Here is a 15,545-nt window from a genome sequence, read left to right as displayed (position 1 = left end):
TGTTTTTGTAATTAAATGTCTCTTTATATTTGACTAACGGTCCTAAACCCTTAAAACACACAATCATAATGACAAAGAAAAACATTAACTCCTCCCATTTGAGATTTGATTTTTCCTTAATAAATTACTTACACAATGAATCAATAATCAAACTTTTCTGTTGATTGATTAAGGATTAAGGATAATTACAATTTAACGCCTCAGATTTTTGGAGAATATCATATCCATCAATGCAGTTTTTCACAATTTATTGAATAAAACCATTACTAGGAAACAGGAAATAAAATATTTTTCAATAAACAGCAGGTGTCAGGTAAAGGTAGTGTAAAAAGTTATAAGGTGAAATCCTCTGCAAGGTGGTGAAGGAAACTACAAACGCTGTAAAAGTAGAAAAACTCAGGTAAATTACACACCACACATACACACAACACAACACCAACACACAACCTTGCGCAGGCTCAGCACAGCGCTCCCTGCACAGAGCGCAGAGGCCGGAGAGCGCTAATTTATGTCCTACAGTGCACAGTTGAGAGGAGCTTCAACACCAGCACAATGGATTTTACTTAAGGGACCTTTACAGTTAAAATCAGCCAGAAGACATGACTTCAATTAAAGGTTGATGATGATAATGATGATTATCTAATGCTGTATAAGCCTGTGGCTGTTACCTGTTTGTACTGTAAGCAGTGCATGTGTGGGTGCCTGCCTGCGTGCCTGCCTGCGAGCGTGCGTGTGTGTGTGTCTGTGCATGTGTTAGCCAATCACAGCAGTATCTGGATATCTGCTGACCAATAAACACAGGGTTCATTGATGAGTTGTGTTGTGTTCATTGTGTTTCTCTTTGTAAGGGCTTCAACCATGGATGGGTACAGACCCTGGGCCCCGAGAAATCAGGGGACCCCTGGGCCTGAACCTCTGTATGAAGTGATTGTTTATATTTCTTGTCTGAAAGTCACAGAGTTCAGTTAAACACAGAGACACTAAACCACCATACTATTAAAGGAGGACGAGGGATTCTGGTTGAGTGGAATGAAACTTTTAAGCATAAAAACCACTTAGCCTATAGAAAAAAAGACAGTGAATCAAGATACTACAACAGCAAAGATTAATCCATTTACAAGTAAGTTGATTAAAGATATAGATATGTAGAAATCAATTAATTTTAAGTAGCAGTTCATTATTTATATTTCATGAGCTGACAGGAAATGGAAGCCCAATGTAAACAGAGAAGAGGAAAGAAGTTTAGACTTTATGATGGTTATGAAGTCTCTCTTGTAAAAGAGATTTTCGATCAAAGTCAATGGGACTGGCTGGTAAAATAAACGAAATCTATTTCTTATCTATTTTATCTGCCCAGTAAAGATGTCATCATTTATCAGTAGATGAGTTATATAGGCCTATAATATTATAATAATTCATAACATATAGATTTTCCTCCATAAAACATCACGGACCTGTTTGTTTCTATGAAACCATATTAATCATTTTACATCCTGCGTTTTGTAAGAAGGAAGAGGAACAGTAGCTCCACCCGCTCGGGCGGAGCCAGTCAACAAATGAAGCCATCCGCAGTGCTGTTTCGGGGGGCGGGTGGTGGCTGTTTCGGACGTCGTCCCTCCTCCCTCAGTCGGCAGGTTTATCTCATCTCTGTCTGTCAGATCCGCGTTTTTACGTCCGTTATATTACATCTCTCTCTCTCTCTCTGCCGTCTGAGTCTGTGGATCCCGATCAACCTGCCGCCCCCCCCCCCCCCCTCCGAAAACCGGCTGCTGGAAGCGGTGGAGGAGGATGATGGAGACCGGAGTCTGTCTGCCTGCCAGCCAGGGATGATTTATTTCATCGACGGCCAATAAACAGCCGTAATATCCTGTAATATCCCTGCAGGAACCACAGGGTCCGCGCTGCTACAGTGAGTTTCCCAGGCTTTTTTGTTGTTATTAGGCCCAATTCTCTTATTTAATGCTGAATGATAATATTTATTGTAATGTCTATTTGTTATAAATCAAAAGTAGATTACGCTCTCTGCAGTTTATAAAGGGCATCGCGATTCATTTTTCATCTCAGCCGATTTGAATCGTCACACATTTGTATCGATTTTTAACTGTCTCGCGATGCATCGTTACATCCCTACTAATTACACAGCGGAAATTGTTGCCCAGAATCAGTTCAGTGAAACACCAAGGCTCATATTTCTATGAGTTATCTAATGTTGGACAACAGTTTTTATTCACATTAGTCCTTAATTTTTTATTTATTTGTTTTTGTAATTAAATGTCCTCTTATATTTGACTAACGGTCCTAAACCCTTAAAACACACAATCATAATGACAAAGAAAAACATTAACTCCTCCCATTTGAGATTTGATTTTTCCTTAATAAATTACTTACACAATTAATCAATAATCAAACTTTTCTGTTGATTGATTAAGGATTAAGGATAATTACAATTTAACGCCTCAGATTTTGGGAGAATATCATATCCATCAATGCAGTTTTCACAATTTATTGAATAAAACCATTACTAGGAAACAGGAAATAAAATATTTTTCAATAACAGCAGGTGTCAGGTAAAGGTAGTGTAAAAAGTTATAAGGTGAAATCCTCTGCAAGGTGGTGAAGGAAACTACAAACGCTGTAAAAGTAGAAAAACTCAGGTAAATTACACACACACATACACACACACACACACACACACACACAACCTTGCGCAGGCTCAGCACAGCGCTCCCTGCACAGAGCGCAGAGGCCGGAGAGCGCTAAATTTATGTCCCTACAGTGCACAGTTGAGAGGAGCTTCAACACCAGCACAATGGATTTTACTTAAGGGACCTTTACAGTTAAAATCAGCCAGAAGACATGACTTCAATTAAAGGTTGATGATGATAATGATGATTATCTAATGCTGTATAAGCCTGTGGCTGTTACCTGTTGTACTGTAAAGCAGTGCATGTGTGGGTGCCTGCCTGCGTGCCTGCCTGCGAGCGTGCGTGTGTGTGTGTCTGTGCATGTGTTAGCCAATCACAGCAGTATCTGGATATCTGCTGACCAATAAACACAGGGTTCATTGATGATGTGTGTTGTGTTCATTGTGTTTCTCTTTGTAAGGGCTTCAACCATGGATGGGTACAGACCCTGGGGCCCCGAGAAATCAGGGGACCCCTGGGCCTGAACCTCTGTATGAAGTGATTGTTTATATTTCTTGTCTGAAAGTCACAGAGTTCAGTTAAACACAGAGACACTAAACCACCATACTATTAAAGGAGGACGAGGGATTCTGGTTGAGTGGAATGAAACTTTTAAGCATAAAAACCACTTAGCCTATAGAAAAAAAGACAGTGAATCAAGATACTACAACAGCAAAGATTAATCCATTTACAGTAAGTTGATTAAAGATATAGATATGTAGAAATCAATTAATTTTAAGTAGCAGTTCATATTTTATATTCATGAGCTGACAGGAAATGGGAAGCCCAATATAACAGAGAGAAGAGGAAAGAAGTTTTAGACTTTATGATGGTTATGAAGTCTCTCTTGTAAAAGAGAGTTTCGATCAAAGTCAATGGGACTGGCTGGTAAAATAAACGAAATATCAATAATAATGAATCAAAGACTAAAACACCTTAATGGACATCTGATCATATTTAGCATTGTTTGCTTGTTTTGTACCTTTCATTTGTTCCTGTGTGTAATTTTATGAATTACATTTGTCATAAAACAAAAAACAAAATAATTTCTATTTTATCTGCCCAGTAAAGATGTCATCATTTATCAGTAGATGAGTTATATAGGCCTATATATTATAATAATTCATAACATATAGATTTTCTCCATAAAACATCACGGACCTGTTTGTTTCTATGAGACCATATTAATCATTTTACATCCTGCGTTTTGTAAGAAGGAAGAGGAACAGTAGCTCCACCCGCTCGGGCGGAGCCAGGTCAACAAATGAAGCCATCCGCAGTGCTTGTTTTCGGGGGGCGGGTGGTGGCTGTTTCGGACGTCGTCCCTCCTCCCTCAGTCGGCAGGTTTATCTCATCTCTGTCTGTCAGATCCGCGTTTTTACGTCCGTTATATTACATCTCTCTCTCTCTCTCTCGCCGTCTGAGTCTGTGGATCCCGATCAACCTGCCGCCCCCCCCCCTGAAAACCGGCTGCTGGAAGCGGTGGAGGAGGATGATGGAGGACCGGAGTCTGTCTGCCTGCCAGCCAGGGATGATTTATTTCATCGACGGCCAATAAACAGCCGTAATATTCCTGTAATATCCCTGCAGGGAACCACAGGGTCCGCGCTGCTCCACAGTGAGTTTCCCAGGCTTTTTGTTGTTATTAGGCCCAATTCTCTTATTTAATGCTGAATGATAATATTTATTGTAATGTCTCATAATGCTAAAGGCATTTTAGTGTATTTGTCGTCTTTGTATGATTTCTGGTGTGCAGTAATATTAATAGGACTAATGCTGCATTAGATTTAAACCTTATACAGATTCATGTTCTACTTATAACATCTGATCTCAATCCTGTCATACTCCTGTAATATTTCTATAGTGACCTATAGCGTGTTATTACATAACCTCGGTTCTATAGCCTATATCTTTTCAATATGTATTGATTTTATTGTGTCTTATGTTGTTTTTCATCTGTGTAATCTCTATAGGATCAGTGGTGGAGAGTGAGGACATTTAATCAAGTAGTGTAGTTAAATACAGTCTGGATGTCCTTCAGTTTAATTTTTTTGCTACTTTGCAGCTCCTCCACTACATCTCAGAGGGAAATATAGGACTTATTGTGACACTACATTTAATTGACAACAATTTTCATATTAAACAAATAATTTCCTTCTTATTGTGTCATTTATAGTTTGTAACTCAGTCCATAAAGACTTTTATTATTTGAAGAAAAGGAAGTGAAATAAAAAATCAGACAGTTCTGTAAAATCAGTCTGTTTAAGGTATTCTCTATAGCTTCTCTAAACTCCTCCCACTGGGTTGAAGTTGGTGGGGCTCAGCTAGAAGAAGGTTATGTCACAATGTGATCCAACCTCACCCACACAGTCCAGATGACGAAGATTAGATTCATAAAAATAGAAAGTTAATAATAGAAATAAATAAAGATGTAAAGTGTTTCTTCTTTATTTTAGAAAACCCCATAATCCTTCTCTTCTTTTGTCTTCTGGTTCCTTACAGGTTCCTGTCTCTCTTCTGAGACCGGGTCTGGTTGTCCTGCATGGCCTCAGTGGCTGCAGGGTTCTGGGGTTCGGCCACCTGCTGCTCTCACTCCAAACTCTCCAGAACCAGCAGCCTGAAACTGGGCCGAGGCCGTTCGCCATCGTCCATGTTGTCCGGCCGGAGGTGTTCAGGAGTGTCCGGTCTCGGGGGTGGAGCCGTGTCCCCGGGGCCCGTGGTGGCAGAGGTGGCGGTGGATCCCAGTAGTGGTGGCGGCGGCGGCAGGTCAGGGGCCGGAGAGGCCAGCAGGGAGCTGTTTGAGGCCTGTCGCAGCGGGGACCTGGAGAGAGTTCGTAAAATGGTGATGGCTGAGAACGTGAACAGTCGGGACACGGCGGGGAGGAAGTCCACGCCACTGCACTTCGCTGCAGGTGAGACACACTCAGGCTGATGTCTAAAAAATCTTTAACTTCTCCTCTGTCTCACTGTCTCTTGTTTGGACATTTGACAAATTCCAGATTAAAAGCCTCTGATCTCTGACTCTACTGGAATCAACAGAGCTGGTGGATAAACTCTCTTTATATGCTGACGACTTCCTCCTCTTTGTGTCACACTCTCACAGCACTGACAATTATTTAGCATTTTGGAAAGATATCAGAGCATCAAATAAATTCATCCAAGTCTTGTTGAAGCATAACGAATATCACTTGAATCTTTCCATTCGGACATGTTTATGTGTCTGTTAACAGGAGCTATAAGGATTTGTTTCACAATTGTTTTAAGGTAAAGACGAGACATGGAGCGACGTTCAGCTCTTTCTTTGTTGCTGGCCTCCAGAATTCAGATTTCCAGCAAGGAAATCAGATTTTAGTCTCAGCCTCCCCAGTAATCTAATGAAGACATCTTCCACAGCTTTATAGGAGTCGAGTGTTGAGTGTGAAACATCCTGTAGTGCTGCTGATTAGCTGTAGTATGATGGAAGATATGCACAAGGCCAGACGGCTCCCATTTCATGCACATGCAGTTCAACTCTTTGAGTGATTATTCAGAAAGTTTGACGTTAAACTTTTGTTGTATTCCTGTTTTGGGTTGTTGAAAATTTCAAGCATGAATAACATCCACATTCATGCAGTCCTCCTCTACCTCGGTCTTGAGGGATCATCACCTAATCAGGTCCACAAGGACATGGAGCCAACACCAGGGGAGGGTGGACCTTCTTAGAGCCTGATGAAGACGAGCGCTGCTGAGAGAGAGCCTGGGAGACAACCCTCGTACTGGATGACATTAAATTACCTGAAACAGAAACACCACAAAAGTTATTAACATCAAACCATCTGCATGTGCACATGAAACAAAGAGTTTTTAACTCCTTACACATTTTTTTATTCCTGTTTGGGATTTAACTTTTCTTCTTCTCTCTCCTTGCCCCAGCACAAACAAAGAAAACACTTAACACTCTCCTGGATTCACTCCCTGTTGAGGCTCAATCAGTAGAAGGGTTTCTGGTCTGGAGACAAACTGACTCTGCCACAGCAAATCCACCTAGACCAGCTTCCAGCTTAGGATGCCTCTGAGTTAAATAAACATACACGACAGTCCTGAAGGTTGCTGTCTCCACCTCGATGATAGTGGTTTTATAGTTGAGACGGCTTCATCCTTGTGAAGCCACGTCAGCCGCTGCAGCGTCTGCTTTACTGTAAATGTACTGAATAATTTATTGCGATGGAACAAAAGGAAACACAAAGACATCTGAGGGACCAGACAGTATATGAATAATAAACCCCAGAGCTCACTAATGTTTTCTGACTCTCCGTCTTTCTGGCTCCTCAGGTTTTGGTCGTAAAGACGTGGTGGACTTCCTCCTCCAGAACGGAGCCAATGTCCACGCCAGGGACGACGGAGGGCTGATTTCCCTCCACAACGCCTGCTCCTTCGGCCACGCTGAGGTACAGCTCGCCACCCCGACCCTCTGACCAGCTGTTAACCCTGTAAATGTTAAAGACCTGTATAGAACTGTGTCGTGTTGTTTCTGTGCAGGTGGTGAGTTTGTTGCTTCATCATGGCGCGGACGCAAACGCCAGAGACAACTGGAACTACACTCCGCTTCATGAGGCAGCCATCAAGGGCAAGATCGACGTGTGTATAGGTACCAAAACACACCTACAGATGCTAATAGTGGAGGAAGTGTATGTATCTCCACATGTAGATGTGATGGTGTGTGTGTGTGTGTGTGTATGTGTGTGTGTGTAGTGTTGCTGCAGCACGGAGCCGAGCCGACCATCAGGAACACAGACGGTCGAACTGCTCTGGATCTGGCAGAACTCTCCACCAAAGCAGTGCTGACAGGTGAGGAGCATCTGTGGTGACGTTACATCTTAAAGGTCCATATAGTCTAAAGGTCTCTGCCCATGTGTTGTTTGATTATAAAGCAGGTCTAGGTTATATAGTAATACTGTGAAAGTATCAAAGCCTCAGTCCACAGAGAAATGCACACAGCCTGTATTCAGAAACTGAGCCTTAAAAGCAGCCGTAAGCACTTCTGGAACTTTGTGATGTCACAACAAAGCAGTCAGCCATGCCTCAAACTCTGCCCACAGGAACCCATCATCCAACCTTTTTTTTTTGTCATTTTAACTTCACTGACAGCATAACAACAACAACAACAACAAGTTTCCATTTTGTGTTTCGTCGTTTCATCTGTTTTTAAAAAAAAAAAACTGTTTATCTCCTTGTGTGACTTTGAGCTCAACCTGGTTCAGTTTCAAAAAGTGTTAATTATACAAATGTGTTCAAACTTAAAGAAAGAGTCATTTCACCAATGTGCACACTGACAGTAAAGTCTGTTTTTCTTTGTTTTTCAGGTGAATACAGAAAAGATGAGCTTCTGGAGAGCGCCAGGTACAGTCGTTTAGTCTCCATAACTGTTTGTAATCAAATCTACAGAATCAAACTGTTGCTCTGCAGACACACCACGACAGCCTCGCTCTCCTTTTTCTTCACTTTCTGAGTAGAGGTTGTACGTTGACAGTGAACTGAGTGAACCTTTGTTTGTCTGATGAAACAAACAGTTAGAGTGTGAGAGACTGTGTTGGTCCGACATGTTGCTGATGTCCCTGCAGGAGCGGGAACGAGGAGAAGCTGATGGCTCTGCTGACGCCGCTCAATGTCAACTGTCACGCCAGTGATGGACGAAAGGTGAGCGGCAGGTTTTTACAGTATGTTTTTCCCCCTTCCACCTTTAGCACTGACCTCTGACCTTTAAACTAAGCACAAAGGAAACTCACTTACATCTGGCTCAAGACTTTTCTAAAATGCCTGTCTCTGTTCGTTTGCATGTACTTGCTGAATGGAGGCACAAGTCACGAATCTGAGCTTAATGATGCAGCTTTTAAACCGTCTGTAGGAAGGTCTTGTTAACAGTCAGAGAAATGATTTACCTGAGTTTCCTTCTGTTGCTGTGTCCGATGGATTCAGACCAGCTCAGGTCTGTAGCTCCAGAGGACTAGATGTGATCCGGCTCTGGCCTGTTCAGGTCCTGCAGTTACTGTCACAGCTGCTAATAGCTCCCATACTGGTGTGCAAAAAACACATGTCTTCTCAGTCCTGCTGTCATGTACAGTAAATACATTAACATTACATACATTTACACCTTTTTAGGCATGCAACTACTTTAATTTCAGAAATGTGCAGATGTCAGAAAACAAAAGCTGCATGGTGGAGCAGAAAACTCAAACATTGTTTGACTTTGTTAGCATTAGCTGCTAATGAAAGTCACCTTCCTCAGGTAAGTTCAGGCAGTAATGGTGACAAAACTCTGTCAGATCTGTGTTTGGAATCTGGGCCTTTTTGTTTGGAAGATGCAGCTCCAGTCTGCAGGTCTCAGGCCAGATTTGGGCCGGTGTCAGCATCTGGTTTGATCCCCAGCCCCTCCACAGGCAGAAGTGAACACCAAGTCTTTTTCTGTGTCCTGTCTCTGACTTGACTCTGATCATCAGTGGGTTGTTTTTCAGTCGACGCCCTTGCACCTGGCGGCCGGATACAACCGGGTCAAGACAGTCCAGCTGTTACTGCAGCACGGCGCTGACGTGCACGCCAAGGACAAGGGGTGAGACGCTGAGAGTGTGTGTTTTTTCAGTTGCTGAGTGATCGAGCTTCCATTTCACTTCTCACAATCTTATATTTGTCCCATCATTTTCTTTTCACTTTTTACACTTTGAGTTTGATGAACAGTCTGACCAGTCGTCGTCTTCTCCTCGTCCAGCTGCCAAAATGTAAATGAGAGAAGAGAGCAGCTGATGAATATGTTGATGTGCTCATCTGACTCACTTTCAATTATCACCACGTCCTCACAGCACTAAGCTTTAAGAGCAGCAGCATTGTGGGATTTTTTCCCCCTGGGTGTCACCTCTCAGGCTACATCTGGTACACTGTGCTGCGTTCTGATTGGTGGAGGTTTCTACCTGCAAACTCCCCACAATGTTTTCTGGGCTTAAAAAAATGAAATAGGCAGTGTGAAGTATAAAGTATGAGGTGTCTATTACTTTACACAGCATTACTAATGTCTGTTTATTAGACAGCCATTCATTGTGATGATGATGTGTTATTTAAGTGTTGACGTCGTGTGCCTGTAGGAAGTGTTAACATCTGAAAAAGATTTACAGATTTACCCCTGAACCCAGTCATAAACACTAGGGGCAGCAGTAGTAGTGCTACTAACTACTAACAGTAGTGTGTGTGTGTATGTGTGTGTGTGTTTCAGGGACCTGGTTCCTCTTCATAACGCCTGTTCATACGGTCACTATGAGGTCACTGAGCTGCTGGTGAAGGTTTGTGTCTCTTCATATTCTTCATATATGTTTGCACTTTATTTAGTGTCATTTTACTCTTGTTATTTCTGTTTCTCCTCCATTTATATGTTGTTTTTTGTAAAGACTTTAAACCCCTCTGAGATAAATGGTTTTTAGACATTATTTCCTGATAAATTAATGTAAATGCTGAAAAATGCCATGTCTCACAATGTTAAGCAAAGTGAAAAAGTTCAGATGCACAATTTTGGGTTTTTCCCTGGCCCTGGTCCTGGTCCTGGTCCTGGTCCTGGCCCTGGTCCTGGTCCTGGTCCTGGTACTGGTTCAGTACTTTTTGTGTAATCCTGCAGACAAACAAACAAACAAACAGTGAAAACACAAGGTGATAACACTGCAGGCCGTGTTTCACAAAAGCGATTAACATTGTTTACATGTGTATTAGAAGCCGTGGCAGCGTCATGTTTCATGTTAAAATGTGTGGCTCGTAAATGTCAGACACACGTCTGATTCCTACATGTTTGTTTAGATCATTCAAAATATGTTAACATGAACAGGAGAGGGACTTACCTCAAATCAAATCACAGTAACTCAGAGTGGCCACTAGAGGGAGCTACACTCACATGTTCTCCTGACTGCGACCTAATGACGCGTCTCCTCTGTCTGACTGTTCAGCACGGAGCCTGTGTTAACGCCATGGACCTGTGGCAGTTCACTCCTCTACATGAAGCTGCTTCCAAGAACCGAGTGGAGGTAAAGTCCAACCCCTTCACCGTAGATGTCCTCACAAAATCAGCAGCAGTCTGACCTCTGATCAGTTTGGTCATTCAAGCTCAGTCAATCACAGCACAGTTAATATCACAAACCCATGACCTGTGTGTTAGAGTGTGACGCTGGACTCTGTTGTTGTTGACTGTACCTGTGTGTCTGTGCTCAGGTGTGTTCTCTCCTGCTGAGCTACGGAGCTGACCCCACCTTCCTGAACTGTCACAATAAAAGCTCCATTGACCTCGCCCCGACCTCTCAGCTGAAAGAGCGGCTCGCCTGTACGTCCTGTTTGCTGTTTTATTCACATCAGCTCCAAGTTTGTAAAACAGACTGATCCTGGCTCAGTTTGTAAAGCTACTCTAAGATGGAGCTGTGCACAGTAAATCCTTACCTATCATGTCTGTGCCTGACCCCGGTCTGTGACTTTGATGATTGACAGATGAGTTCAGAGGTCACAGCCTGCTGCAGGCGGCCCGGGAGGCCGACGCGGTTCGAGTCAAGAAGCATCTGAGCCTGGAGACCATCAACTTCAAACACCCGCTCACTCAGGAGACGGCCCTGGTGAGACACAGCTTAATAATTATATTATCTTGAGAAAACCCCTTGTTTAGAAAGGGTTTTGAGCATCAGGCAGGTTTGTTTTGTTTTAGTTTTTTGGATTGGTTTGGTTTCTGTGTTTGATATTTTATGTATCAGGTATCTACTTTTTTTGTAATTTCTTTAATTTTCTTTTTTTTCTCCTTGGATGCCTACAATTTAATTTACTTTACTGGTCCTAAATTGTTTTCATATTATCCATATTGACTCAACAGACTCATTATTTTTGTTCGTAACTGAGTCTCATAGAAGGCTTTAAATGGAACATGAAGTAATACAATAAAAAAGAATATAAAGTAATAATGATAATTATCTAAAAGAAAAAACTAATGTTCTCTAGTAAAGGTCAGTTCTTCAAGTCGTTCAAAGAGATTTAAAGGAGCTATTTGTAAGTTTTTAATATTGCTACACAGCTAACGTTAGCATTAGCAGCTGTTTGATGCATCAGCATCAAACTTCATTCCTTTATCCACCAACAGTTGAAACAAACACCAATGTTAACTCTTGTTTGTATTCACTTTCACTGAAGATAGCATGCTAACCAGTTAGCCCCGACCTGTCTCGTCACTTTCTGATAGCTACTTCCTGTATCCTCCAGTCTGTCCTGAAGACGTAGCTGCTCAGAGGATGTATTATAAACTCTGCTCTTGTAAATACGATGATAGCTGCAGCTCTTGTCAAGCGACAAACAGCTCAGCAGCAGAGAAAACGTACAAATAGCCTCTTTTACTATTTTATTATAAGCACTGGTGTTTGTGTGTGTGTGTGTGTGTGTCCACACCTCAGCATTGTGTGTCTGCCTCTCCGTACACGAAGAGGAAACAAGTGTGTGAACTTCTGCTGAGGAAAGGAGCCAACGTCAACGAGAAAACGAAGGAGTGAGTATGGAGGAGTGTGATGGTTCAGCTCTGTTCAAGGATGAAGAAGAAACAGAAACCAAAGAGTAAAAATATCTAAAACCACGTGATGAAGCCTGACCCTGTGTGTGTCTCCCTCAGCCTGCTGACTCCTCTCCACCTGGCGTCAGAGAAAGGCCACAACGACGTCATCGAGGTGTTGGTCAAACACGAAGCCAAGGTCAGAAACCTGAGCTCAACGATTGTATGAACGTCAGGTAGCGCTGCAGCATTATGACTGAGTGTGATGTCACCTCCTTCCAGGTGAACGCGGTGGATCACCTGGGTCAGACGGCGTTGCACCGGGCCGCTCACTGCGGACACCTGCAGACCTGCAGGCTGCTGCTGAACGCCGGCGGTGACCCGCTGCTCACGTCGCTGCAGGGCCTCTCTCCCTCACAGCTGGGCAACAAGAGCGTGCAGGAGATACTGCAAGGTGCTGTTTGATTTACCCATCATGCAACATGACGATGACCTCATGCGCCAAACCAGCTCCATGGAGAAAGTTTTCCCAGTTTGCTGTGGGTGAATTTGACTGGTCGGCTCTGTGCAGACACAGTGAACTGGGAAAAGGCTCCTTATGGAGCCACATTGAACGTTTTATTGCTTAAAAAAGAAACTATGCTTTTTAGCTTTTCTAATGAAAAAGAAATCAGAGATGAATTCTCTAAGTTTTCTAATGTGCTGTTTTTTTTCTCTTTCTGTTTCTTTGTTCCTCTCAGCAGAGGGAGTTCTCATCGGGAACTCGGAGGTCGACCGTCAGCTGCTGGAAGCCTCCAAAACTGGAGATCTGGAAACTGTCAAGGTCGTTTACACTCTGAGAAAAAAAACAACACTTTGAGTTTATTTAAGATTAAATAAAAATGTTTAAGATGTTTTCCATGAAATTTCAAAGTGTCCAGCTGGAGGATTTTTCTCTGGCTCCCGTGTGATAAAAGCAGAATTACTTTAGATCTTGAGACTGTCAAAGTAGAAATGTCCCAAACAGAACCTCCATAGTTACATCTGCATCATAGCCTCACCCTCTCTCTCTCTCTCTCTGTCCACACCTGTCCGTCTGTGTCTCTCGCCCGCTGCAGAAGCTCTGTACGGTGCAGAATGTGAATTGCAGGGACGTGGAGGGTCGACAGTCGACGCCGCTGCATTTCGCCGCCGGCTACAACCGTCTGGCTGTCGTCCAGTTCCTGCTGCAGCACGGAGCCGACGTGCACGCCAAGGATAAAGGGTGAGGAAGAGGGGGGAGGGAGACAAGGAAGGGGGGGGATTTCATCTCTCTAAATAAGGTGTAGTGAGGTCACAGCTCTGTTGTGATGGAGATAGAGAGTTTCGTTTTGACTTTATCACTGTGATCTGAGCTGGAGATCAAATCAAATCAATATTTCCTTGGTATTGACCAAAATGAATCAAAAACAGCCAAAATCCAAGAATAGATCAAAAATACAATAATGGAGTTATGTTCAAAGACATTCTGTGAAATCTGGAAGTAGATTTTCATCCTTGAACATGTTGAACGTGATGATCAACTTCAGTTTCAGTACAATGAAGTGTTTTATAACCAAGACCCAAGATTGTTTCCTTTTCTTTTTTAAATGAACTCTCTTTGTTTTCTTTGTTTTTATTTTGTGGATGAAGCTGCTTCACAGATGGAGTGAATTAGTGTGATTATAATAACAGAAATGACATGTAAATCTAATATTAGAGTAAAAGTGCAAACAAAATCAATAGATTTAAAGCATTTGTATCTAAACGAATATTAAAATGATAATAATTAAAATGGAGTCAAAGAAAATAGAATCAAAGATAAAATGACATTAGCAACAGACGATGATAAACATGAAATTAGGGATGTAAAAAAAGATATTTTATTTATATAATTACCCCCAGAACAGGAAGTGTGAAGTTTGATTCACTCGAACTGAACTGAAAAAAAATGTGACAAATAAGGATCAATTAGAATAATAAACATTAATATTAAATACGAATTGAATGTGATCATTTATAGATAAACAGAAAAAACTCATTCACTCAGTCATTGTTCCCCATGTAACAGACACAGTAGTGAGAGGCTCCTTGTTTTGTTTGATTATCAGCAGAAAGTTTTTCTTTTCTGTTGCATTGTGGGAATTCTGAGGCTTTTTATGGAGCATAAATTTACATATTTAGAGTTTAGACACAAACAAAACAGCATGAACAGAATTTCTACACTGCAAATTTCTTATTTATGGATCTTTAATATTTTTGTTTAATTATTGATTTCACTCTGCAGATTCTTCCTGAAAATGACGGCTAAAGATAATTACTGTGTTCTTGCCATCATATGAACGTGTGTGTGTGTGTGTGTGTGTGTGTGTGTGTGTGTGTGTGTGTGTGTGTGTGTCAGAGGTCTGGTCCCGCTCCATAACGCCTGCTCGTACGGTCACTATGAGGTGGCGGAGCTGCTGGTTCTTCACGGAGCCGTGGTCAACGTGGCCGACCTCTGGAAGTTCACTCCGCTGCACGAAGCCGCCGCCAAGGGCAAATACGACATCTGTAAACTCCTGCTGCAGGTACACACACACATACACACACACACTCACATCAGCTGAGCGCTGTCAGTAATGTCTCTTCCTGTCTCCAGCACGGCGCCGACCCGACCCGGAAGAACCGGGACGGTAACACCCCCCTGGACCTGGTGAAGGACGCCGACACGGACATCCAGGACCTGCTGCGGGGCGACGCCGCCCTGCTGGACGCCGCCAAGAAGGGCTGCCTGGCTCGAGTGAAAAAACTCTGCACACACGACAACGTGAACTGTAGAGACACACAGGGGAGACACTCCACACCACTGCACCTGGCTGGTACCAGAACACACACACCTGCACAGCCACACCTTCATACTAAACACACACCTGACCTCCACCCTCCTGACACACAGAGAATAATCTGATCTACTGTGTGTGTGTGTGTGTGTGTGTGTGTGTGTTACAGCGGGCTACAATAACCTGGAGGTGGCTGAGTACCTGCTGCAGCACGGAGCTGAGGTCAACTCTCAGGACAAAGGAGGACTGATTCCTCTGCACAACGCTGCCTCCTACGGGGTGAGGAGGGAGTGCGCACATACACACACACACACACGCACACACACATGCATACACACACACACACACACACACACACACACACACACTCTTTCACAGTGTCCTCTGATTGATGAGCTGCTGATTGAAGAGACAGAAAGTGGACACACACAAATGCACACACAAGAGTGAAATGATGTGTGTGTCCAGTCAGATCAGTTGATTAAAACGGAGACTGAAGAGATCCCACCATCATTATCT

The 15,545-nt window shown here is 42.8% G+C and overlaps 1 protein-coding gene across 1 annotated transcript in view; it reads left to right on the top strand.

Moving 5' to 3' along the window:
* Positions 1 to 5,226: 5,226 nt before the first annotated feature.
* LOC111237050 (tankyrase-2-like) overlaps positions 5,227 to 15,545 on the top strand; it is a 17,540-nt gene continuing 7,221 nt past the window's right edge. The window contains exons 1-19 of the mRNA XM_022766008.1: positions 5,227 to 5,596; positions 6,996 to 7,111; positions 7,203 to 7,311; positions 7,416 to 7,511; positions 8,027 to 8,063; positions 8,285 to 8,360; positions 9,176 to 9,270; positions 9,925 to 9,991; positions 10,643 to 10,720; positions 10,905 to 11,013; positions 11,175 to 11,296; positions 12,119 to 12,210; positions 12,331 to 12,409; positions 12,493 to 12,664; positions 12,954 to 13,033; positions 13,308 to 13,453; positions 14,609 to 14,774; positions 14,846 to 15,065; positions 15,196 to 15,305. Of these exons, the coding sequence (XP_022621729.1) occupies positions 5,227 to 5,596; positions 6,996 to 7,111; positions 7,203 to 7,311; positions 7,416 to 7,511; positions 8,027 to 8,063; positions 8,285 to 8,360; positions 9,176 to 9,270; positions 9,925 to 9,991; positions 10,643 to 10,720; positions 10,905 to 11,013; positions 11,175 to 11,296; positions 12,119 to 12,210; positions 12,331 to 12,409; positions 12,493 to 12,664; positions 12,954 to 13,033; positions 13,308 to 13,453; positions 14,609 to 14,774; positions 14,846 to 15,065; positions 15,196 to 15,305 (2,340 nt within the window). The remainder of the gene's footprint in view (positions 5,597 to 6,995; positions 7,112 to 7,202; positions 7,312 to 7,415; positions 7,512 to 8,026; positions 8,064 to 8,284; positions 8,361 to 9,175; positions 9,271 to 9,924; positions 9,992 to 10,642; positions 10,721 to 10,904; positions 11,014 to 11,174; positions 11,297 to 12,118; positions 12,211 to 12,330; positions 12,410 to 12,492; positions 12,665 to 12,953; positions 13,034 to 13,307; positions 13,454 to 14,608; positions 14,775 to 14,845; positions 15,066 to 15,195; positions 15,306 to 15,545) is intronic.

The sequence above is a fragment of the Seriola dumerili genome, unplaced genomic scaffold, assembly GCF_002260705.1.
Source record: "Seriola dumerili isolate Sdu_G_001 unplaced genomic scaffold, Sdu_1.0 BDQW01000807.1, whole genome shotgun sequence".
Lineage (NCBI taxonomy): Eukaryota > Metazoa > Chordata > Actinopteri > Carangiformes > Carangidae > Seriola > Seriola dumerili.
This window is presented reverse-complemented; position numbering and strand designations above follow the sequence as displayed.